This window comes from Lissotriton vulgaris, chromosome 10 (assembly GCF_964263255.1).
Source record: "Lissotriton vulgaris chromosome 10, aLisVul1.2, whole genome shotgun sequence".
Lineage (NCBI taxonomy): Eukaryota > Metazoa > Chordata > Amphibia > Caudata > Salamandridae > Lissotriton > Lissotriton vulgaris.
Genome location: NC_141698.1, coordinates 1108839881 through 1108864351, shown reverse-complemented (window position 1 = coordinate 1108864351; position 24471 = coordinate 1108839881). Strand labels below are relative to the sequence as shown.

General features: G+C 47.9%; 1 protein-coding gene and 1 pseudogene across 1 annotated transcript in view; one reads left to right on the top strand and one right to left on the bottom strand.

Annotated features, from left to right (window-relative positions):
* Nucleotides 1-419: 419 nt before the first annotated feature.
* LOC147689407 (mitogen-activated protein kinase kinase kinase 10 pseudogene) lies at nt 420-2728 on the bottom strand (annotated as a pseudogene).
* A 3682-nt stretch (nt 2729-6410) lies between these two features.
* LOC147689406 (vomeronasal type-2 receptor 26-like) overlaps nt 6411-24471 on the top strand; it is a 340755-nt gene continuing 322694 nt past the window's right edge. The window contains exon 1 of the mRNA XM_086940085.1: nt 6411-6698. Coding sequence (XP_086796211.1) covers nt 6549-6698 — 150 coding nt within the window. The 5' untranslated portion in view covers nt 6411-6548. The remainder of the gene's footprint in view (nt 6699-24471) is intronic.

Sequence of the window (24471 nt, the reverse complement as noted above, 5' to 3'; positions counted from 1 at the left end):
GGCGATGCATGGCGATAAAAAAATAGCCGCTAAGCCTACTTAGCGATAAATATCGCTAGTTGTTGGTAATATGCCCCTGGATTCGTAAGACAACACGATAGTGGTTGACCCTTTATGCTTCCACATGGAAACCGGTCCTGAGGAGACCATCCAAGAGCACTCCAGAGAGTAATACCTTAGAATATGAGAATACATTCTCAAATATACCAAGTGGGAACACAAAACACTGCATTCTAAGTGGAAACTGCAGCATCTGTTCTTCTTCTTATGCTCAACTGGCCAAGAATGCCCTCAAGTCTAGGGTCAGTAAGAAACATCAGTATCAACGTCATAGGAATGGTCTTGCACTGGTGGCTGACCTGGTCCACATAGTGCAACTGTGCAGTCCTGACTCTGGCCCTCCATGTCTGCAACACAACTTAATTGGTTTTGTGGAGGGGAGGCACGCCCAACTTATCCTCATTGGTACTGCTTGATGGTGTCTCACAGCTGCTGCTAAGGGAAGTGCTCTGCGTTTTGCCAAATGACGAAAACTTCCAGCGATCTAGCTTGAGCTTATTGGCAGAAGGCCTTGGCCGAGGCGCAAACTCTAGTGTCTTCGGCCTCTCGACCATGGACTCCTTTTCAGGAACATTACGTCGGAAAGGCGGAAGGAACACAGAGTGGGGTTCTGGTAAACGGGGCACTCCAGTCTGATTCCAACCTGTGTCCTTGGGAAGCGGCATGCTGCCATCTGACGGCGTACTCCTAACAGTCTGCATTATCTGTTGGATGGCTCCATCAGATGGAGTGGGCCAGTGCCCTCGAGATACAGTTGCCATGGCAGCCGTCACATGGGTAGGAGTCAATGACTGTTTTGTTTTTTGAAGCCCTCCATTTTAAGGTCCACAATAAGGTTGGCATTCTGCCCCTTCAGTGCTTCCGGGCTGGGCTCCACAGCGACTGGCATCTCGTACACATTCACATCATCACTGTCAGAACGGATCAGCGACTTAGTTGAGGTACAGTCAGAAATGGAAGACAGGGACAGGAGGGTGACTGATGTTGAGAGCTCTTGGGAAGAGAGAGCAGACTCATCTTTCTTGGATACAATGTGGCTTGAGGGACTTGTGCTACGACGAAAGCGTCCTGTATGCTGAAAAAGACAGCCTCGCTTCTTCTTCTCATCTTTGGCGCGGTGCTCTTCCTGCAGCACTCGCTGCTGCCCCAGATCCAGGATATCACTCTCAAGGCCGACAGATGCCAAGATGGAGGCACAGCCCAGGAGTACCAAGTCATACTTTTTACGGTGGGAGCTGCGCTTATGGCTCTCTGAGATGACACTTGATGAGGATACCGCCTGACCTGTATCATCCGAAACTATGCAGTTATTGGCATCGCTTTGGATAGGCAGGCTGAGGTAGGACTGGTTGGAGTAGGGAGACGGGGGCGCAAACCCTTCAACCTCTAGGTACTCCTCCATTTCTGGGAGGCTTACAAAGCCTGTTGTGATTGGCACATGCTTGGGCGACTTCCCAAGGTTGGGGACGCTAAAATATCATTGCTTGCTTCCTTCACTGAGTGACTTCAACCTGTCTTCTCCTCCGATTCTCTCCTTCTGCAGGGTCGAGCTAGGTGTTAGATTTCTTTAGTGTGTTGTTGATTTCTTCAATTGTTCTGGTGCTGTAAAAATGCTTTTCAGCTTGTTACTTGGTGCAAGCTTTGCTGCTCAGAGCCACAGAAACCCAGGGTTGAGCGTAGGGTTTGACTAAAGAAACATAAGTTTCCTAAAGTGGTTGATAAGTGAGTTACATGGTGAGGACACACCCCCACACCATATAATAATACACTTTGTTTCCTCACAATTCTTAATGGGTACAATGTAAAGAATTCTACGGCACACATTGCTAGACTCATCACAAAATTCTTGTGTTACATTTATGTTAAACACAAACCAGGAAGTGGTAATAGTAGGGTTGATTTTCCTTCCAGGCTACCCATAAATGACCTTGAACCCCTGTATGGGGAGAAGGATGTGGACATGTGCTTTATGGTGGTAGTGACATTCCTAATACTTGTGTGTACTCTGAAGAGGGATGGAAGAAAGCATGTGAGTAGGATGAACTTCTGCTTAAAGTAAAAAATCTTGTGAGTAAAGGTTTGCCACAGGAGATAAATAGCCCTGCCGGATTACAACAATTCTCTAAAATAGCTGATGAGTTAACCACAGAAGAATGATACTGTGTTAAGAGTAGATAAGTTGATACCACCTGCCAACATTCACATGAATCTGGTAAAGACTGCTCCTAATGATCATTTGGGTACTCCTATGACCAAGAGAAGGTTTAGACCGGAAACGAGGTTGGCGGCGGCGCCCTATCTGGCCGAGCAGACTTGCCTATTTAAACTGGAGCTTGGCAGGGGGCAGCGGACACGCCGATTGTCAGGTACAGATAAAAATTTAAGCTCTTTGGCCTGTTCTTATTTTTTAACTTTTTAAATCTCACTTGCCATTACTAATCTGGAAGGCATACTTCTGACACTTTTGCTTTGAACTAAAAATTATTCAGGACACTTACCCCACGCCGCCTTCCAAGATCTCCTCTCTGGTACAACACGGGCTTGCTCGTTGCATGGAGAGAGGTAGATCTGACGGATTGCGATCAGGGGCAGTTCCAGGCACAGAACACACTTCCAGTTTCACCGAAAACGAGGTTGGCGCTTTAGCTGGCCGAGCAGATTTCACCATTTAAACTGGGGCCTGACACGACGCGCAGCGGACGCGCGCAGTGGGGGCGCGCGCCAAAGGCAAGCCCGTCTGCGCCTGTCCGTTGCCAGGATCCCTGGTCATTTTAAGCCTGATACCCCAGATATCTCCTCTAAAACTTTACCTGAGCTCCCCTACACAAGAGAATTCCTGCTAAAGCTTAGACCAACCTCCCACATATGCCCCCTGGGAAAATGGCCTGAAGGGCCTTTTTCATGCAAAAAATGTAAGTACCAGCCTAGTCCTTTCCAGAACAGTAAAACCACAGCTAACTCTATTGATATTAAACTACCTTCTATTCCCGAGGCACGGCCCTACACAAGCCCCCTGGCAATCACCACATGGAAAGGCCTCCTAGCGAACGTTAGAACTCTCCCCCGACATGCCACTGCCATTTGGGATCTCTTAAAGGACACTAACCCAGATTTGGGATTTTTCACTGAAACGTGGATTAAACCCTCTGCGGTTCCTGCAATCGCTCTAGCTCTTCCACCTAGCTTTCGCATTCAAAGACTTGATAGGCCTGAACGAGTGGGCGGTGGCATAGCCATAATTCACAAAGAACAGATACCAGTTACCACTCTAGACCAGTTCTGTTAGGAACTATTCAAATGCCTTATCTTTAAGGTGGAGCTACACCCCCAACAGTGTTGGAAAGGAGCATTGGTTTATAGGCCCCCCAGGCCCAATAAAAGACTTTAATAGTCTCCTTTTAGAATTTATCTCCCCCCATATTGTTGCCCCCGCAATTTCTTACTGCTAGGAGATTTTAATATTTACAGTGAGGACCTAAACAACCTAGACGCTAGAACTTGCCTAGAGAATTTGGCCTCCCATGGGCTTCTCAAGCTCAACAATGATCCCACTCACCTAGCGGGGCACACCCGCTCACTTGATCAGATCACTCTGTCGCTAACTTCCGTCTGACAAGCCCCTTCACCTTACCTTCTCCCATACCCCTTACTGATAGATGGTATAGACCTTGGCATAAAATCGAAGCTCAACACCTTGTATCTCCTTTCCTGACATGGGACACTGACACCCACAATCTCAATGTCAAACAACAATTGCAGCACTTTAACAACATTATTTCCAGCGTTCTGGATAAAGTGGCACCCTTAAAACCAGCTACCCATCCCCCCAAAAGCTCTACTGATACTACTGAATGGTACTCCCTGGCCCTACGTACCGAAAAGAGTGGATGCAAAAAACTGGAGCGTACCTGGAGATTCACTCATTTCGAACAAGACAGAATTAAATACAATGCGCCTTAGCAGTGTACCACAATAACATTAAAATGGCACGCAAAATGCACATTACTCAAAAATTGGAGAAGCCTGGATCCAATTCCAGGGAATTATTTAAAATCGTCAAAGCCTTCTGTAGCTCATCGCCATGTGATACTGCGGAATCCCCCTCACAGTCTATATGCAACGATGTGGCGGAACATTTCATTCTTAAAGTTGATTCCATTATCAGAAAATTATTGCGGCTAACACCTCTACCCTTTCCCCCACGGCCTGTCCTCCGGAAACTTATGCCACATCTGCCCAACTTCACACCTTCCCCCAGCTCCACACGAAGGAAGTTACTTGCCTTATAGAATCTATGAAATCTGGCTCACCCACAAACATCATCCCTGCCAGGATTTCTGCCAAATTTGCGGAACAACTAGCTCCCTCGATCTGCTCTATCCTAAATTGCTCCCTTAGGGAAGGCCACCTTCGGCATGGAAGGATGCACAAATCAGACCCATATGGAAAGATCTCAAGGTCCCGACCACCGAAATCAATAACTATTGACCCATATCCCTTCTACCACTACAGTCAAAACTCATCAAGAAACACATTAATAGACACCTGTCCAATTATTTGGAAACTTATCAATTACTAGATATCTCCCAATCAGGATTTCGGGCTAAACATAGCACAGTGTCCGCCCTTATTGAGGTCACTGATAATATACGTATGGCTGCTGACAAGGGACAAGCGGCAGTTTTGGTGCTACTTGACCTGTCAGCAGCATTTGATAACATTTCACATCACATCCTTCTGGAAAGGCTCCAAGACCTAGGTATTCAGGGGCAAGCGTTGAGTTGGATTACTAACTTTCTTACAGATAGAACACAAACAGTTACCATGGGATCCTTTACATCTGCCACGACCAAAGTGAGCAAGGGAGTCCTGCAGGGATCCTGCCTAAGCCCAACCGTTTCAATATATATATGTCACCCCGCTGGCCAGACTCATGAGATCTTTGGGATTCACTCCAATCTCATACGCTGACGAAACCCAGCTCCTTCTAACATTTGAAAAAAACACACCCAACATCGATCTGCTGTTCTCCGAGGGCATTAAATCTATCGCTGCATGGATGCGTAACAACTATCTACAACTTAACGGGGGCAAATCAGAGATCATGTTGTTTGGAGGAGCTACCACTCACTGGTCACCTACTTGGTGGCCGGAAGAGCTGGGAAGTGCCCCACTCCCAAAGAAGTGGTGAAGAACTTGGTTGTCAGGATTTTATCATGGACTCACACATAACACACATGGCAATACCATTGCAGGTTCCTGCTACTATATTCTGGGCCTCCTGTGGAGGATTTTTCCAATCTTACCTTCCTCCACTAAAAAAACCCTAATACAGGCCCTGATATCGAGTAGACTTGATTACTGCAATGCTCTGCTGTTTTCGGCCAACGAAAGTTAATAAACTCCAGGTGGTGCAGAATACCGCTGCCCGACTCACCAACAACGACCCATTCAGAACACCCTCCGGACCACTTCTCAATCAACTTCACTGGCTCCCCATAAAGAAAACGGTAAAGTTCAAAATAGGCTGCATTATTTACAGGGCTCGTAATGGCAAGGGCCCCAAGTATCTCACTAACAAGCTCTCCTCCTATATACCAACATGTAATCTCAGGTCCAGTAGCGAGCATTAGCTAACCATCCCCAGAATCAAAAAGGCTCGTAGTGATGGCAAATCTTTCTCTTACCTTGCCCCCCGATTCTGGAATGGTTTGACTTTTCCGTTACGCTCAATTTAGAAAAATGCTAAAAACCCACCTCTTCTAATTCCTCCCTCTAGTTCTGATGTTCCTCCATCTGAAGTGCCGAGATACCCTCATGGGTGATTCAGCGCTATACAAATCAATAAATATCAAATATCAAATATTGGGGTCCTTTAATGGATGATGGTATTGATGGAGAGGTCAAAGATGTGTGGCATGCAGAATATGGAGAAAATAGAAAACGTGCTCTCACCCTTTGGTTCCTATTTAACTATATGGTGGTCCTTGGAAAAAGATTGGCATAGATCTGGAAGGACCTTTTAATTTTTGCCACAGCAGTAGATGGCCTGAAGTATACTTTGCATCAGATCCATCTTCTAAAAAAGCTGTTGAATTTTTGAGGGATGTGTTTTCCAGATAATGTTTTGCAGAATTTCAAGGGGTAAGTCCTAAGCTGCTCACCCATGCACCTGTCACCTACCGCATGGGGAGGAAAGGGATAACCAGGAGTGAGGTTGATTGTTACTGTGTCTCCTGTGGTGAATAAATGAAAAATGGTAACTCTGTGAAAAAGGAAATATTTTCTTCAAAGGACACCTGCATAATAAGTAACTCAAAGAAATTTATTTTTCTTGCAGCATTTCTCTCCGTTTCTTTCGACATTACTTCGCCATTGTTTACGCCATTGAGAAGATTAACAAGAACCTTGACCTTTTACCCAACATCACCCTGGGCTTTGAGGTCTTTAATTCATATGTCAACAAGGCCAAAGCGACGCTGAGCACCATGGCCCTATTATCAGGGAGAGAGGATCTGGCCCCAGTTCCTAACTACAGATGTCGGTCCAGTGGGATCCTGGCTGCTGTCATCGGTGACATGTTACCACCCACATCTGTTGCTATGGCAACCATCACTGGGCTCTACAGGTACCTACAGGTAAGAGGAAGTTTATTTATATGACATGCTATAACATTCTGCCCGCTGATAAGCAATGCACAGCACATTTGTGTTTCATTTTATATACATATTCATTAAGGCGTAATAGTAGTTTGTCATGGTCTATTTTATTACAATATTTGTAGATTGTCGGGTGCGTCATAGAGTGTTCATCTGAGGAGCCATATGGGCACCGTAATTCAAACAAGATGGCTGAATGGTCAGTCCAGTATATTGGTAGCACCTCTCTAACCATAATGGTTGGGTCCGATGTAAAGATTCCATCCAAAGTATGTCCTGCTATGTGAGTTCCATTTTTGTACCCTGAAGTCCCTACAATATCTGAGAGGGCTGCAGTGTCTTTGTGTGACTCATCTTCTAAACAGAAATTGAGATCACCCATAATGATGAAATCATTCAAGCATAGTTCGGATTCTAACAAAGAGTGAATATTACTCGTGAATGTACTCCTGAGTCCAGGAGGGCAGTATAAGAGAAGGCCCTTTAAGCTTTTTTGAAGCTTAATTTCTAATAAAAATTGAGGCACTGTCCCCAACGAGATCGTCAAGCCATCCGCCATCCGCCATTGGCCAGTGATGTGCTTTAGTGGTGTGTGGTGGAATATTTTGAATAGCTCATGTCTATGTCTTCCTTAGGTCAGCTTTGGCACCATTGATTCAATCTTCTATGGAAGGAATCAGTTCCCATCCTTTCACCACACTGTCCCCAACAAGATCTACAAGCCACGCACCATCGGCCAGTGATGCACTTCAGTGGAGTGTGTTGCAATATGTCTCATAGCTCATGTCTGTGTCTTGCTTAGGTCAGTTATGGTGCCATGGATCCAATATTCAATGAAGGACATCAGGTCCCATACTTTCACTGCACTGTCCCCAATAAGATTCACAAGCCACGAGCCATTGGCCAGTGCTGCTCTTTAGTGGAGTGTAATGCGAAATGTCTCATAGCCCATGTCTATCCCTTCCTTAGGTCATCTATGGTGCCATGGATCCAACCTTCAAGGAGAGGCATTGGTTTCCATGCTTTTACCTCGCTGCCTGCAATGAGATCAACAAGAAAAACACCATCGGCCAGTGATGGGTGTTGCAGTGTGGTTCAATATGTGTAATGGCTTATGTTTAAGTCTTCCTCAAGTCAACTATGGTGCCATGGATCCAATATTTAATGACCTACGTCAACTTACATCCTTTACCACATTGTTGCCAATGAGGTCCACAAGCCATGCACAATTGGCTAGGGATCCGTTAGTGGAGTGTGGTCAATATGTCTAACAGCTTATGTCTATGCCTTCCCTAGGTCAGCTATGGTGCCAAGGATCCAATCTTCAATGACCTGCATTGGTTCCCATCCTTTTACCGCACTGTCCCCAATGAGATCCACAAGCCACGCTCCATCAGCCAGAGATGCGCTTTAGTGGAGGGTGGTGCAATATGTCTAATTGCGCTTGTCTATATCTTGATTAGGTCAGCTATGGCACCATGGATCGAATCTTCAATGACAGACATTGGTTCCCATCATTCTACCGCACTCTTTCCAAAGGGATCCACAATCCACACACCTTCGGCCAGTGATGTGTCTTAGTGGAGAGTGGTTCTATATGTCTAATAGCTAATATCTTTGTCTTCCTCACATCATCTATGGTGCCATGGATCCAATCATTCAATAATAGGCATCAGTTGCCATCCTTTACCGCACTGTGCCCAATGAGATGCACAAGCCACACTCCATCGGCCAAGGATGCACTTTAGTTGAGTGTCGTGCAATATGTCTCATAGCTCATGTCTATGTCTCCCTCAGGTCAGCTATGGTGCCATGGATCCAGTCTTCAATGACAGACATCAGTTTCCATCCTTTTACCGCACTGTTCCCAATGAGATCTACGAGACGCGCGCCATCGTCCGGCTGCTCAAGCACTTTGGCTGGACCTGGGTTGGGATCCTGACATCAGATGATGACAGCGGCAGGAGGGCCGGCGAGGAGCTGGAGAGAGAGATCACCGGAAGCGGGGGATGTGTGGCCTTCTTACAAAGACTTCGTAAGCCCCCTTACACCAAGTTTGAAGAGATGAAGCGGATTGTTCAAACAATCCGTGTTCATTCTGTCAATGTGGTGATTGTTCACTGTTCGAGAGGTTACATGGATCCAGTCCTCATTTGGTACTTGAAAGACCTGCCTGCCAAAGTTTGGATCGCTTCTGCAATCTCATCACATTTGAAAGAGTTTAGTTATCACCCTGGAGGGAATGCTTTCAATGGCTCTCTTGAATTTTCCATTCCTAAGGGACAGATTCCTGGACTGACAGATTTCTTGTACAGTGTGAAACCTTTAAACTTCCCAAACAATTCCATGTTTGTGGACTTGTGGGCGCTAACATTCCTGTGTGCTCCTGCTTTGCCAGATGGGACTTTTGCCTATGAATCCTTCTTTCCTCGGTGTAAAGGGAATGAGACAATGCGAAAGTTGAACCTCTTTAAATATGATGCTTACAATTTCTACAATACATACAGTGTTTACACTGCGGTCTATGCAGCTGCTCACGCTTTACACAACATGATCTCAGCCAAAGCCAACTCAGGACATTCCTCAGTTAGTGAAGGTCTGAGGAAGGACTTCCAACCATGGCAGGTAGGAGAGGCACTTTTTTATTTCTAAATATGTAAATATTTATCAACCAAATATAGTTGGACCGAAATAGTGCACATTTTAAGCGATTCCTCAAAAGATAAACTACTTTATGTAATTGGCATTTGGTACAGTGCTGCCTGTCATGCTGAAGTCACTTCAGGTCCTCCTGCCATCGACCCCTGCGACGGGTCTCCTGTCCAGCTTGCCCGCAGTCCACTACCCTCTGCTGCCTTAGGTTTGTGCCTCTTCTGTTCATTTTCATCTCGTTTTCTGCCTTCTTTTCTGCTTGCTTCTCTGCCCTCTAATTGTGCCTCTCTCTGCTCCTTCTGCCCATGATTTTGCCTCTTTCTGCTCTTTTCTGACCTTTATTTTTCGTCTTTCTGCTCATCTCTCCGTTTCTTCCTTTCTGCTTGTTTCTGACCTGGCTGTTCGATGGAGACGTCGCATCCACAGCGCCCAGATACCTCTAGGGGTGACAGTGCTCCACTATACACATGCTAATTGATTGACTTCTGGCCCCCGTCCTAACTGGAAAATACAGATCCATGATTCAAATACAGCGCATCAAGCCTTTACAACAGCAAGTGATGCAAACTGGGGCAGAGGCTTTAGGAGGGATTAATGTCCAGTGCAAACCTGGACATGAGTTAGAAAGTTGTCCTAAAGTAAGTGATAGTAGCACTTTATATGAGGTGGCCTTGCAAGGTGGTACATGGGCATTCCCATAAAACAATCCATGGAATTTGCCATAAACAGAACTTTGCACCAATATTGTATGTCTCCTATAGGCGGGCATAAATTGGAGAAAAGGTTTCTTTTCTCAAAACATGTTCAACTTTGCATGCGTGCTGCACTGTACAATGCACATACAAACTTCAAAAAAGTATTCCAGTTGGCAAAAGCACTGCATGTTGTACAGGAAGAGTCTCCTTCCAGTAAGAACTATGCTTGACATTAAGCACACACCCTAAAGAGAGAAAGAGTGTGCACATTGGCACAAGGCATCCTTAATTGAAGTACCACATGGGGAGGGGGGGAACAGCACCACGCCTTAGTACATTTGGTGCAGTTGTGCTCCCTGAGGTCAACACAATGAAATGCAGCAAATGTAGTTGCTGGACTGGATGCATGAAAACATAGTGAATATACTCCTTTGGGTCCAGTCGGTTGCTTGTTCTTAGTCCTATTGCATTCTATTACTGAATATTTTGGGAATCTTTACATTTTGAAATGTGTTTTTTTATGTTGGTAATTTAGGGGCCAATTTATGAAAAGGCATGCAGTGCAGCAAATCAAGTCAAGCGAGGCTTGACAGGAAAAGCGCAGGATTGTGTCATATTTAAGGCAATACGGACATTCTTACTTTTTCCCCTGTGCTGGTCCTCTTTTGGCAGCCTAGGTCCAAAGCAGGCACCATTGCACCATGGTGCAAGGGTGCATGTTTCGCATGCATTATTGTTTTTTTGCAAAAATAATCCTGAGTGGCACATACCTCTGTATGTGTGTTGCAGAATGCAGTACACACAGAAAGAGGAAGTAACAAGGAGTAATCCAGATAATTCTCATTGCTACACCTCTCCTGGGGAGGCGTATCTTTTTGGTGCATTATTAGGTTTACTAGTTCCAGCAAATATGAAAATGCGTCAAAAACCATGGGAGGTGTGTGGGGACACCCACGCAAAGCCTATGGAACTACTTCCCAAGGCAGAGTAAGGGAACACAGCAGATTTATGGAGCCACTCAGGGCAACACAAAGTGGCTTGCATGGCTTTATAAATCTAACCTAAAGTTTGTGTCGCTCTTGCTCCATATTTCGTGGTGCAGGAGTGATGCAAATAAGTTCATAAATAGGCCCCTTAATTGTGTCTTAGTAACAGGAAAAGGGCATTTAGGCTCTCGACTCCCAATATACCTTTGCTTGCTTCTGACATTTACAAGGGTGTTGCTGGATGAAACTTGAAGTTGTGTGCTGTTGCAAGCAATAAGATGCTGACCCTAGCAGGTATCCCAGTTCTTTGCTCTAGCTAATCGAGACTAAAATGCACTCAATTGTAAAATAGATATTTGATCCTGCCAGTGGTAGGTTTTCAAGGCTTTTTTATTGTCAGCTTGGTCCTGAAGAATCTATCCTATGATTTCCCAGTCAGAGCGGAGACTCTGCAGGATGCCCGTGGTCCCTGCAGGGGACCCCATAGGAGGCCAGCCCCCATAGTACCTTTGAGGGCAGCAGGACCATGGGGGCGGCGCTGGCGAGCCGCCGGCCTAGGGGCCGGGGCAGCAGGTATAAGGGGTCCACCGCCCCTCCCCGCGTCCTCTTTGCTGCTGCTCCCCTACCAGGCGGTTCGCAACTAGGGAGGTAGCTCCCAGGCCTCTCCATCTCCTCGGTCGATACGTAGCTCCCCCCCTCCCCAGCCGGACTAAGGTCCCCCCCTTACACCGAATTGGACGTCGACCTCCTGGATCTCCTGGAGCTGTTCTGAGCAGTGCGGTGAGTGCAATACTCCTCCCCACCCCTTTGGGGGCTAGGCTGCTCCACGGACATTGCTGTGGCTGCGGCCGCCTTGGGGACAGAACAGCTCCATGGGCTAGGCTGGAGGGGGGGGCAGCTGTGGGGGCGGGCACCCCCTGCCTTCCGTTCGTCAGTGTTGTTGGGTGGCATTAGAGATGCTCCAACCCTCACTGGTGAGGGGGGGCTTGGTAGGGCCTCTAGCTGGCGCGGTTACGGGGCCTCTGCTCAAGTGAGTGATGGCTATATTTAACAAAGAGGGGAGGTAGAGTATCAAGTAGGATTCCTACTCCACGGGCACTGATACATAAACAAGGAGAATCCTACCACTAGTTGGAAAGAAAAGTGAAGAAAAACGGGGGGGAACACTCAGTGTTGTGTAAAATACCCCTCACACACCAACAGGCCCCTTGGTGTCATGCTTCATCATCGGGGTCTTCGCACCCCGCTAAGGGGATGCGGCACGCTACGACCTACGACTACGCGGGAGCGTTGACAAATCAGACTATGTGTGGTGTGTGTTGAGTGCAAGTGAAAGGAATAGGATGTGAGTGGGAAGTGTAGTGAAAAAAAATTAAAAAGTACCTGGCCAGTGGGTAAAAAGAAAAAACTTTATTCTGTACCTCTGGCTGGTGCTGTTAAAAAATGTGCTAGATGGCGAGGTTTTGTGTCTTAGTAAGGGACAGAACCTCTGGTGTGCGTCGACATGTTTCGGTACATGCGTACCTTCTTCAGGACGGGGCACAACTCCCAACCCTACTCACGTTTCTCTACAAAACAGGATTTTTGTTCTAATTTTCCTAAAAAGTGATTACATTCACTAGAGACAAATACAATGTGCCTACAGCGGATTTTTTGGAACATGTAGTTACATGTCCTGAAAAAAAGAAAAAAACATTAGGTTTGGTTACCATATAGGTTGGCTCAGACAGGTGCAGTCACCTGGAGCCCCAAATGGTTGATTTAACCTGTAAAGGGAAAAAATAGACATACAGAACACATAACACACAAACTCACACACACTTATGACAGACTTAGGATTTAGTGTTTTTAAACATACTTATTGTATGAGCTGATTAAAGCATCATGAGCAATTCCTGAACATCAGGGTAGGTAGGTGGATCCACAATCTATAGGAATAGAAGAGTGGGATCAGTGTTGTTGTTTCTACTCACTTGTTGGACTCTGTAATGTCCCCACAGAGCTTAAACTCTGTTTAGTGAATACTCACGAAATCCGCCTTAGTCGGCCTCCTTCCACCACCCTGTGCTGCTCCGCCGTAAATGATGTACGGGTGAGCTTGATGGTATTTAAAGGTGGATGAAGTGAGTTCTCATTGGTTAATTAGCGGAAAGGCTAATGACCATATAAGGGTGATGACCTTGTTGACGCCCCTTCCATGTGTGTGGTTTTGTCACATGTACCATGAACACCACCGTCATTTGTTAATTACCGGGTTTTACCTGTCCATATATGGACTTTCCGCTTGCTAGCCACTCACACTCTGATATTTTCGCTCGCGCTGGGGGAGCGCCTGTGTGATGCAGCCGCCGTTCTCTCTCCTTCGCGCATGCGCGCTGCCCGGTCTCCAGTGTTCCATTGCGCATGCGTGCTGCCGGGTCTCCGGTGTTTCATTGCGCATGCGCATTGTTCGAGTGCGATCCGCGCATGCGCGTTGTTAATTGCGCTAGTCATCGGTGCAGCTATTTCGCCCGGTTATTTCCTCATTGTTGTTTTTGGTAGTACATTAGGATAGTAACCAGGTGGATCATTGGAGTATTTTGGTTCAAGTGGATCTGCTCATTGTGTCACAACCACGGAGGTGGTGCCATATCGTTTACAGTGATATTATGATGTGGTTCACCATACAATTACATGTCATTTATGCAGACGGTAGTACTGACTGTCGGGCTGGTTCTCATATCAACCAATTGCTATTCCTTATTTTATCCGGGGGTCTTTAGGTGACTTGGCTCCACGGTATGTCATCATTCAGTCCGGTGACATGAGTTGTCAGGCGGAACACCCAACGTTGTTCCTTTTGGAACAGACCTGTTTCAGAGGGTAGTCGCTCTATGACGGTCCAGCGTAGGTCGTTGACGCAGTGTTGGTGTGACAAAAAGTGTGATGCCATCTTAGTTGTTGTTTTCTTACAGCGTATATTACTTTTGTGTTCCCCTATCCTTATTTTGACGGGGCGGGTGGTCATGCCTACATATTCTAGTCCGCATGGGCAGGTAATTAGGTAAATCACATTCCTTGTGTTGCAGTTGGTAAAGTGGCGTTGCTCCCATGTTGTACCATTTCTGAAGCTTAGGTTTTTACTTTTCTGAGTTTGATGACAACAACTGCAATCCCCACAAGGGAAATGACCTTGTACACCAGTTACATTGGGTCTCTCCATCTGGTTTGTCCGTGGTCTGGTATGGACCACAATGTCCTTTATGTTTCTGCCCCTTCGGTGCGCGTGCATCGGCTTCTCAAATGACAAGCCTCCACAGTTCAATATGCCCCAGTGTTTATCAATGACCTTCGACACCTGATTTGATATGGTGGAATAAGTTGTTACACAGATCGGCCTCTTGTTTGCTTCTTTTACATGGGGATTTTCTTCTATGAGTGCCTCCCTGTGATTGTTTTTAGCGCGCTTCATCGCTTTCTCGATGGTTCTAGTGGGATACTTCCTTTGCACAAGTTTGGTTTTTAGATCTTTCGCTTGTCGGTTGAATTCACTCAACTCTGTGCAGTTTCTCCGGAGTCTAAGAAATTGCCCATAGGGTAGATTTTCCCTTAGGTGTCTCGGGTGGAAACTGTCGTAACGCAGCAGACAGTTTCTGGAGGTCGGCTTGAAATGTGTTGTACTTTTTAGCCTTCCATCCTCCTACAGCGAGGATGGAAGGCTAAAAAGTACAACACATTTCAAGCCGACCTCCAGAAACTGTCTGCTGCGTTACGACAGTTTCCACCCGAGACACCTAAGGGAAAATCTACCCTATGGGCAATTTCTTAGACTCCGGAGAAACTGCACAGAGTTGAGTGAATTCAACCGACAAGCGAAAGATCTAAAAACCAAACTTGTGCAAAGGAAGTATCCCACTAGAACCATCGAGAAAGCGATGAAGCGCGCTAAAAACAATCACAGGGAGGCACTCATAGAAGAAAATCCCCATGTAAAAGAAGCAAACAAGAGGCCGATCTGTGTAACAACTTATTCCACCATATCAAATCAGGTGTCGAAGGTCATTGATAAACACTGGGGCATATTGAACTGTGGAGGCTTGTCATTTGAGAAGCCGATGCACGCGCACCGAAGGGGCAGAAACATAAAGGACATTGTGGTCCATACCAGACCACGGACAAACCAGATGGAGAGACCCAATGTAACTGGTGTACAAGGTCATTTCCCTTGTGGGGATTGCAGTTGTTGTCATCAAACTCAGAAAAGTAAAAACCTAAGCTTCAGAAATGGTACAACATGGGAGCAACGCCACTTTACCAACTGCAACACAAGGAATGTGATTTACCTAATTACCTGCCCATGCGGACTAGAATATGTAGGCATGACCACCCGCCCCGTCAAAATAAGGATAGGGGAACACAAAAGTAATATACGCTGTAAGAAAACAACAACTAAGATGGCATCACACTTTTTGTCACACCAACACTGCGTCAACGACCTACGCTGGACCGTCATAGAGCGACTACCCTCTGAAACAGGTCTGTTCCAAAAGGAACAACGTTGGGTGTTCCGCCTGACAACTCATGTCACCGGACTGAATGATGACATACCGTGGAGCCAAGTCACCTAAAGACCCCCGGATAAAATAAGGAATAGCAATTGGTTGATATGAGAACCAGCCCGACAGTCAGTACTACCGTCTGCATAAATGACATGTAATTGTATGGTGAACCACATCATAATATCACTGTAAACGATATGGCACCACCTCCGTGGTTGTGACACAATGAGCAGATCCACTTGAACCAAAATACTCCAATGATCCACCTGGTTACTATCCTAATGTACTACCAAAAACAACAATGAGGAAATAACCGGGCGAAATAGCTGCACCGATGACTAGCGCAATTAACAACGCGCATGCGCGGATCGCACTCGAACAATGCGCATGCGCAATGAAACACCGGAGACCCGGCAGCACGCATGCGCAATGGAACACTGGAGACCGGGCAGCGCGCATGCGCGAAGGAGAGAGAACGGCGGCTGCATCACACAGGCGCTCCCCCAGCGCGAGCGAAAATATCAGAGTGTGAGTGGCTAGCAAGCGGAAAGTCCATATATGGACAGGTAAAACCCGGTAATTAACAAATGACGGTGGTGTTCATGGTACATGTGACAAAACCACACACATGGAAGGGGCGTCAACAAGGTCATCACCCTTATATGGTCATTAGCCTTTCCGCTAATTAACCAATGAGAACTCACTTCATCCACCTTTAAATACCACCAAGCTCACCCGTACATCATTTACGGCGGAGCAGCACAGGGTGGTGGAAGGAGGCCGACTAAGGCGGATTTCGTGAGTATTCACTAAACAGAGTTTAAGCTCTGTGGGGACATTACAGAGTCCAACAAGTGAGTAGAAACAACAACACTGATCCCACTCTTCTATTCCTATAGATTGTGGATCCACCTACCTACCCTGATGTTCAGGAATTGCTCATGATGCTTTAATCAGCTCATACAATAAGTATGTTTAAAAACACTAAATCCTAAGTCTGTCATAAGTGTGTGTGAGTTTGTGTGTTATGTGTTCTGTATGTCTATTTTTTCCCTTTACAGGTTAAATCAACCGTTTGGGGCTCCAGGTGACTGCACCTGTCTGAGCCAACCTATATGGTAACCAAACCTAATGTTTTTTTCTTTTTTTCAGGACATGTAACTACATGTTCCAAAAAATCCGCTGTAGGCACATTGTATTTGTCTCTAGTGAATGTAATCACTTTTTAGGAAAATTAGAACAAAAATCCTGTTTTGTAGAGAAACGTGAGTAGGGTTGGGAGTTGTGCCCCGTCCTGAAGAAGGTACGCATGTACCGAAACATGTCGACGCACACCAGAGGTTCTGTCCCTTACTAAGACACAAAACCTCGCCATCTAGCACATTTTTTAACAGCACCAGCCAGAGGTACAGAATAAAGTTTTTTCTTTTTACCCACTGGCCAGGTACTTTTTAATTTTTTTTTCACTACACTTCCCACTCACATCCTATTCCTTTCACTTGCACTCAACACACACACACATAGTCTGATTTGTCAACGCTCCCGCGTAGTCGTAGGTCGTAGCGTGCCGCATCCCCTTAGCGGGGTGCGAAGACCCCGATGATGAAGCATGACACCAAGGGGCCTGTTGGTGTGTGAGGGGTATTTTACACAACACTGAGTGTTCCCCCCCGTTTTTCTTCAAGTGAGTGATGGTGCTGAGCCCCGAGGGGGCCTGTCTTGTGTCCTGCCTTTGGGAAAGAGCTGAGAGAGCTGTCGGGTGATCGGCACAGTGCGCATCCTTAATTTTGATTGCTTTGGGGATGCAGCTCAGAGGTAGAGCGCACGCTTCGCATATATGAGGCCTCGTGTTCAATTCCCTGCAATTCCAGATTCATATCTGTATTTCACGTTAAGTGACTTATCTTTCTTTGCCTGATTTGTTACAGTTATCTGAGCTGCAATTTTCTTCACCTTCTCCGAGGCTAACGCCTGGCTGCTAGGAACGTTTGCTGCTGCTCCAGCATCAAAGTCGCTTTATCGCGAGGTTAGTGTTGGGGGCCTGGCTTCACTTCCCCCTCTTCCCGGCCTACCGTGGGTCCCTCCACTTGGGGTTTTGCCCGTGGGGGGGGGGCACTCTCCCAGCTCCTGCACAACCTGGCACAAGTTTAGACTACCGGAGGCTGTGTGTGTCGGAGGTAGAGGAGCGGGACAGGGGTGGGGGAGGTCAGGATTGAGGACCGCAGGCAGCAGCTGTTTCTCGTTCTGACACGGTTATTGAGCATGCAACCCTAGGCATCCATGCCGCAGCTCTTTCTCGGGGGCTAGGAGTCCTCCCCCACCCCCCTCTTCTTCTCGGCGGGCTAAGAATCCATGTTTTCCTTGAGGATCGCTGAGCTGGCAAGGCCGCTTCCTTGCATTTAAAGATAGAGCCTTTTTCTGCGCCTACCCCAAGGTGACCTTGCTGCGACTGTCTCGGGGGGCTAGTCCTCCTCCCCCATCTTGCCTCAAAGTAGTTCCGGCCTTTGAACCCTTCGGGGTGTAAGCAGGTCATGAGGGGGTAATCATTTTCTATGAACTTTTATTCATTAGGTAGCCTTGCGATGATTATTTTATGTTGCGCAGCAAAGAGGACACACGAATCAGAGCTGGACTTGCATTATAAGAATTCATGTTGTCCAACTTAGAAACAGTGAATTAACGTTTAATGATTACATGGAAAAGTTTTGTAACTGCTGTAAATGTACACCGATGTAGATGCAGAAATGTTCATGGCAAACATGCGACCAGAAGCCTCGAATTTTCTCTTGCAGAGGCGTGACTCGTAGGCCTCCCGTTTCATTTACACACAAGTTAATTTAGGGTGGAATACTTTTCAGTTCGCTTCATTAGCAGCCTCTGTGGCGCTATCTTTAGCGCATTCGGCTATTAACAGATGGGTTGGTGGTTCGAGCCCAACCTGGAACAAAAAAAATTCCTTGTTAACTCCAGCTGGTAAATTCATGCTCAAATGTTGGTTCGCTGCTAATTCATCCATTACGCCTTCCAACTTCTACTAGTAAGATAAGAGAACTATTGTAATGATTTTTATGTAAGACAAATGCATCCGTGAAATGTGCAATTTATTCTTTCGCATGGCAATGTTTTGCATATGTGCGAAGTTCAAGTTTATTCATGCATTCGGCAAATAGAAAACATATATAGGTGGCATTTACATATGCAACAAACCTTTGAGGATAAGGCACAGATCACAGCGTGGAGGGGGCCTGGCACTCTCAAAGGATCCCAAACGATGGCCGCCTCGCGGCAGGGTGTCTGTAGGTCAGAGGAACAGCCCGCATTATTTGAAACGTGGGCGAGGCGGCTTCGCGGCAGGGCGTCCGTAGGTTAGAGGCCCTGCACCGAATGTTATTTAGAAGCGGGACAGAGGCGGTCTGAAGCTAAGTCAGCGCTAGGGGCAGTATGGCCGGGCCGCAATGGCTGTGGGTGTACTGCCTCCAGCGATGGCCGCCTTTATAGGGCAAAGGGATTCACGCAGTATTTATTAACAGCAGATGCATTCGACACTGTCTGCCACCGCACCCTAGTACAGCGCCTCAGCAACGTCGGAATCCAGGAGAAGGCTCTGGAATGGATCATCTCCTTCCTCGACGGAAGAACACAGAGAGTCCGCCTACCACCGTACAAGTCAGAGGCCACCGAAGTCATCTGCGGCGTCCCTCAAGGATCCTCGCTGAGCCCCACCCTCTTCAACATCTACATGAGCCCCCTCGCGGCCATCGCACGCCAACACAACCTCAGCATAATCTCCTACGCCGACGACACCCAGCTGATCCTCTCCCTGACCAACAACCCCGCCGCCGCCAGAGCCAACCTGCACGAAGGGATGAAAGAGGTAGCCGAGTGGATGACAACCAGCCGCCTGAAACTGAACTCAGACAAGACGGAGGTCCTCATCCTGGGCTCCTCACCCTCCGCCTGGGACGACTCCTGGTGGCCTCCCGCCCTGGACACCGCACCCAAACCGACAGACCACGCACGAAACCTGGGCTTCATCCTGGACTCCTCCCACTCCATGACCAGACAAGTCAACAACGTCTCCTCGGCGTGCTTCAACATCCTACGCATGCTACGGAAGATCTTCTGGTGGATCCCCACCGAGACCAGGAAGACCGTCACCCAGGCCCTCGTCACTAGTCGACTGGACTACGGCAACGCCCTCTATGCCGGTACCACCGCCAAGCTCCAGAAGAGACTCCAGCGGATCCAGAACGCCTCAGCCAGACTCATCCTCGACATCCCACGAACCAGCCACATCTCCGGACATCTGAGAGACCTACATTGGCTTCCAGTCAACAAAAGAATCACCTTCCGCCTCCTCACCCACGCACACAAAGCCCTACACGACCAAGGCCCGAGCTACCTCAACAACCGAATCAACTTCTACGCTCCCAAACGCCACCTCCGATCAGCCAACCACTCCCTCGCCGCCGTCCCCCGCATCCGAAGAGCGACTACAGGAGGAAGGTCCTTCTCCTACCTGGCCGCCAAGACCTGGAACTCCCTCCCGACCGACCTGCGCCTGACCCAAGACCACCTCTCCTTCAGGAAGAAGCTGAAGACCTGGCTGTTCGAGCAGTAGCGGCACCCCCCTCCCCCCAGCGCCTTGAGACCCTACGGGTAAGTAGTGCGCTCTATAAATGTCTTTGATTGATTGATCCGGGGCAGGCCGCGGTGGGTTTTACAGCGCTGAAGGGATGCGTGCACAGAAAAGCACTGCGGATAAGAGTATCAATGGACATATCTCCCCTGGTTGACAACCCGTAAGTTTCATTGGAGAGTATTAAGGACATGGTAGATACAAATATATTTTCATACGAGGAAAAGAGTATTAAGGACATGGGAGATACAAATATATTTTCATACAGGGAAAACAGTGCCTCATGGAAGCCGGGGCGCGGAGGAAAGACTTAAAATGACTTCGGGGGCACTATGGCCGGGCCACAATAGCCTGCGGTGAATGCGAACACTGCTTCGGGCGCTCATACGCCCAGTTCACTACAATTGGGCGGAAACAACAGATGCTAGCAGGGCCATTTCCAAATGTCGGTGCCGGATGCCGGTTAACTCAGTTTGGGAGAACTGGTACCAATAACGGCACGGTCGCGGGTTCAACCCCCGTTCTAGAAAATATGTAAATTTTAGAAACAATTCGTTATTAACTACTCAAGGTTGCAGCGGGATGAAATTGCTTAGCGGGTCAGCATGTTGTGCAAGTATGACAACTGTTACATGCAAAGTGGCATAATCTGTGAGCTATAAAGTAGTAATTATTTTGTTCGCCTAACACGCGTCAGTTTGCGTTAGTGGCGCGCTTCAGCCGCACCACGAACAACGATAATGTCAGTTACCTTGGCAGCATTGGAGTTCATGCCCCACCCGCGCATTAACCCAAGGTGCTAGTAGCATTAGCGGCCTGGCATCCCTGCCCTTGTACCATGACCCAGGGTCCCAATTGCACACATGCTCACAGGGATGCTGCCATCATGAAGTATTTGTTATCATGTGCACGGACCTTTTACGGTACGATAAAATGGGGGGTATGCATACAGAATAGGTAGTACGTAGTTAATGTCCCCGCTCACAGCGCGAGTGAGCGCATGTGTTAATCAGTGTTCCTTATTCAGGCAGGGATGGACTAGCGACCAAGCGGACCACGGGAACAAGGGTGACTCACACAGTTAAGAAGGTAAGTGTGAGAGGGGAAGTCCTGGGGTGCATTGACGCTCCAAGAAAGGGCGGAAAAAAGGGATGACACTAGGGGGATCGGCGGACATGGTCACGGTCCTCTCGGACAGCCTCAACGCCCCTGGGGCAGGGAAGAGCAATTTTATATGTGCCTTTTATCATAGTAGAGGAAGAGAGCAGCATGGGATGGGCAACTGAGCTGGTCATTGCCCGCAACACTGACTCTGGGTACCTCGATTTTCGAATTCAGTAATCAGACAATTAAAGATACAACCAATGTGCTCACCGCCTACGCACTACACTGGCGGCGATGAGCTCATCCCTCACCAATACTTTAGTATCTACTAGCCTCGGCCAATTCCATGAGCAGGAGCAGCACAGAGCCAGCGATGTCTCAGCGCCTTGTGCATGCTCCCGGGATGACGGCTGCCTTTTAACCCACATCGCTGCTGTGGTTATTTTTCCCCTGTGCTGGAAATTGCCATTTTGCTGGTGTCATGACGAGCTCAGCTCGTCATCAGCACAGCTCCACTGTGCCTCATGACGAGCTGAGCTCGTCATGAGCATGGAAGGGGTTAATATTTAGAAAGACTAAGGTTCAACAAAAGCAGCAGGTCTCAGGTCTCTCAGTGACAGCTGCAGGATGGTCAAGATGCTGACTCGGTGTATCAACTAAACAAGAATTGGGGCAGAGCTCACATATTCAATAACTCAGCCATCTATACATTGACCTCCGTGCCTTCAGCACCTCATGTCACTCATGCGTTAACTGTACTTATTTTGAACCATTAATGCTTGTAATAACTGCCACACACATATAATATTGTCATGAACTCTGGTAGTCTCTTGTGGTAGACGTTTACGGTACAGGAGAACAAAAAATGTGCTCTAAACCACGTCAAGGGCTGGTTTGTACACAGGTTAAGTTTATGTCAAACTTCTACCATACAAAATCATTGGCGGAAATGGAATCTGGCTGAAACCGTGGCTACAGAGAGGAGCAGTGGCGGTGCGTCCATTGGGGGCGTTGGGGCGTTGCCCCACTAGCCATGGACGACCGCACTGCCCAAGATGCATTAAAGAAATGATGTTGTCAAATCAAATGGCACCCACTGCGCGCTACCGGCCACGGGACAACGCCGTCAGAATCGGGCATGCCATAACATAAGGAAGTGGGCCGACGGCTGTGGGGGGCGGGGCTGCGGCAGAGAGTGACAGGCAGCCAGAGCAGAGCAGAATAGCACTGACAGAAGCAGCAGGGTGACTGCGCATACGAAATCCAGGAGTACTTCATATTTCGACTGGTCAGCGCATGCGTACAACTGGCAGACCTACCCCCCCCCCCCCTACGGCATTCAGAGACACAGCCAGGGACCCGGGGCCCCAGTCTCATTATGGGCAGAATAGTACCTGCTCGGTAGCCAATCCTGGCGCAGTGGTGGTGTTAACGCTGCGCCAGGATTGGCTGCTGCAGCAGGATGGTGCCGCGCGTGGGTGTTGGCTGCTCTGCTGAGGGCCGCACTGTATGGCCAATCACATATGGCTATATCCAGCCATGTCGATGTGATTGGCCATTTCCCTACGCTGTCGGGACGTTACAGCGCGTGGCGCACCAGACAACAACAAGTAAGTGAAAGTGGAACTTAACGTGAGTCACGACACGAAGGAGAGTGGTGGACCGCATGACTGGCTGCCTCGCCGCCTGGTGCTTTCCTTTGTCTGCACTGCACTCAGTGCACTGTCTGCTGTGTCGTGGTCGTCGGAAGACATCGAGGGCGGCGCTACTACTAATGCGTGAGAAGTGAAAGGTAGGACATTTGTTATGTTGGTATTTACTGTAGTAAAATACGAGGTCCTCTTTGCTTGCCTAGTCTCGAGTAAGGCCAACCTCACGACGCCTGGTTAATCATTTGACTGACATTCTTTTTGTCTTGTTCTCAAAAATGTTGGTGGTTACTTTGGCGCGCCCGTTCATTGGTTCAGACCGGACTGCCAGGGGGTGATCAGTAACGTTCCCGACCTGCAGTGCCGCCTCCGTCGCTGCCTGGTCACCCCCTCACACATCGATGGCGCCCCTTAGGGCCTGGTGATGGTTCTCAAGTCTCCCTCCTAATCCTAAATAGGGAGGGGCGTCATGCACTCGCCCAGCAGCACCCACAGCTGGTTGCAAACTATAGTTAAGAATTTGAATGATCGCGCATCACAGTACGAGCTGGATGTTCTCGAGGGCTGGACACTTTTTTATGGTCTTAATTCAGACCCTTATAGAAGGGGGTAATGAAGAAGACGAGGGGATGAATTAAGAGGTTTAATAAGAAAGGTGAAAGAAGAATGGAGGGGGTGGGAGGGAAGGAGAGAATGACGGATAGTAGGATAGAGGGACGAAAAGGGAATGAGGAAAGGGACCGGGGTGAAAAAAGGCGGGAGGAATGGAAGAAACACATGTGATCAAACAGAAGAAAAGAGATGATGGTGCTAGGTCCGCTGTGCACCTGCCACCTTCGCGTTGAGTGAAGCGCTTTGGAAGGAAAACACAGTGTTCTCTTGAACACCGAGTTCAAGGAGAGGCTCCCACACCCTCCTCGCATGGCTGGATGCAGGCAGCACTTCTGGGGACTCTGTCCCTTGTTCCTTCAGCGTGTCCCTTTCCAAATCCCCCTCGGGGCGCTTCCTTTAAACTTTCCGCTTTCAGCGCCGCTTCACAACAGGCTATTTTTGAAGTTAGCTAACTTAGCTCTTCTCTTCACAAAAATAATCTTTATTTTAGCGCAGCAGCAACTGGGTTCAGATACTGCCACATCATAAAAGCTGATAAAATGGGCCACATGCAGCCCCGTGCAGAGTGGGAGGAGGTGACAGTCTGAGACGGATGGACAGACAGCGAGACAGACAAACCTTGCAATGTACAGAAGCAATGATGAAATACAACTGCGCAGCACAGGGGCACGCGTCCAGACGGGTGGTAACTGCAGTCAACTGGCCTCTCTAGCGCTTCTCTCCAGGTGTGATCACAGACAGGGAGGAGGCGCTGCCTGGACAGACAATAGCCAAAGGGACGCGTGTGGGGGACACAGATTGAGGGCCTCATGATCAAGTTTTTGACACACTGCAGCGCCGCCAGCGTACAGTGCTCCTTTACTTTGTGTAGGTAGAT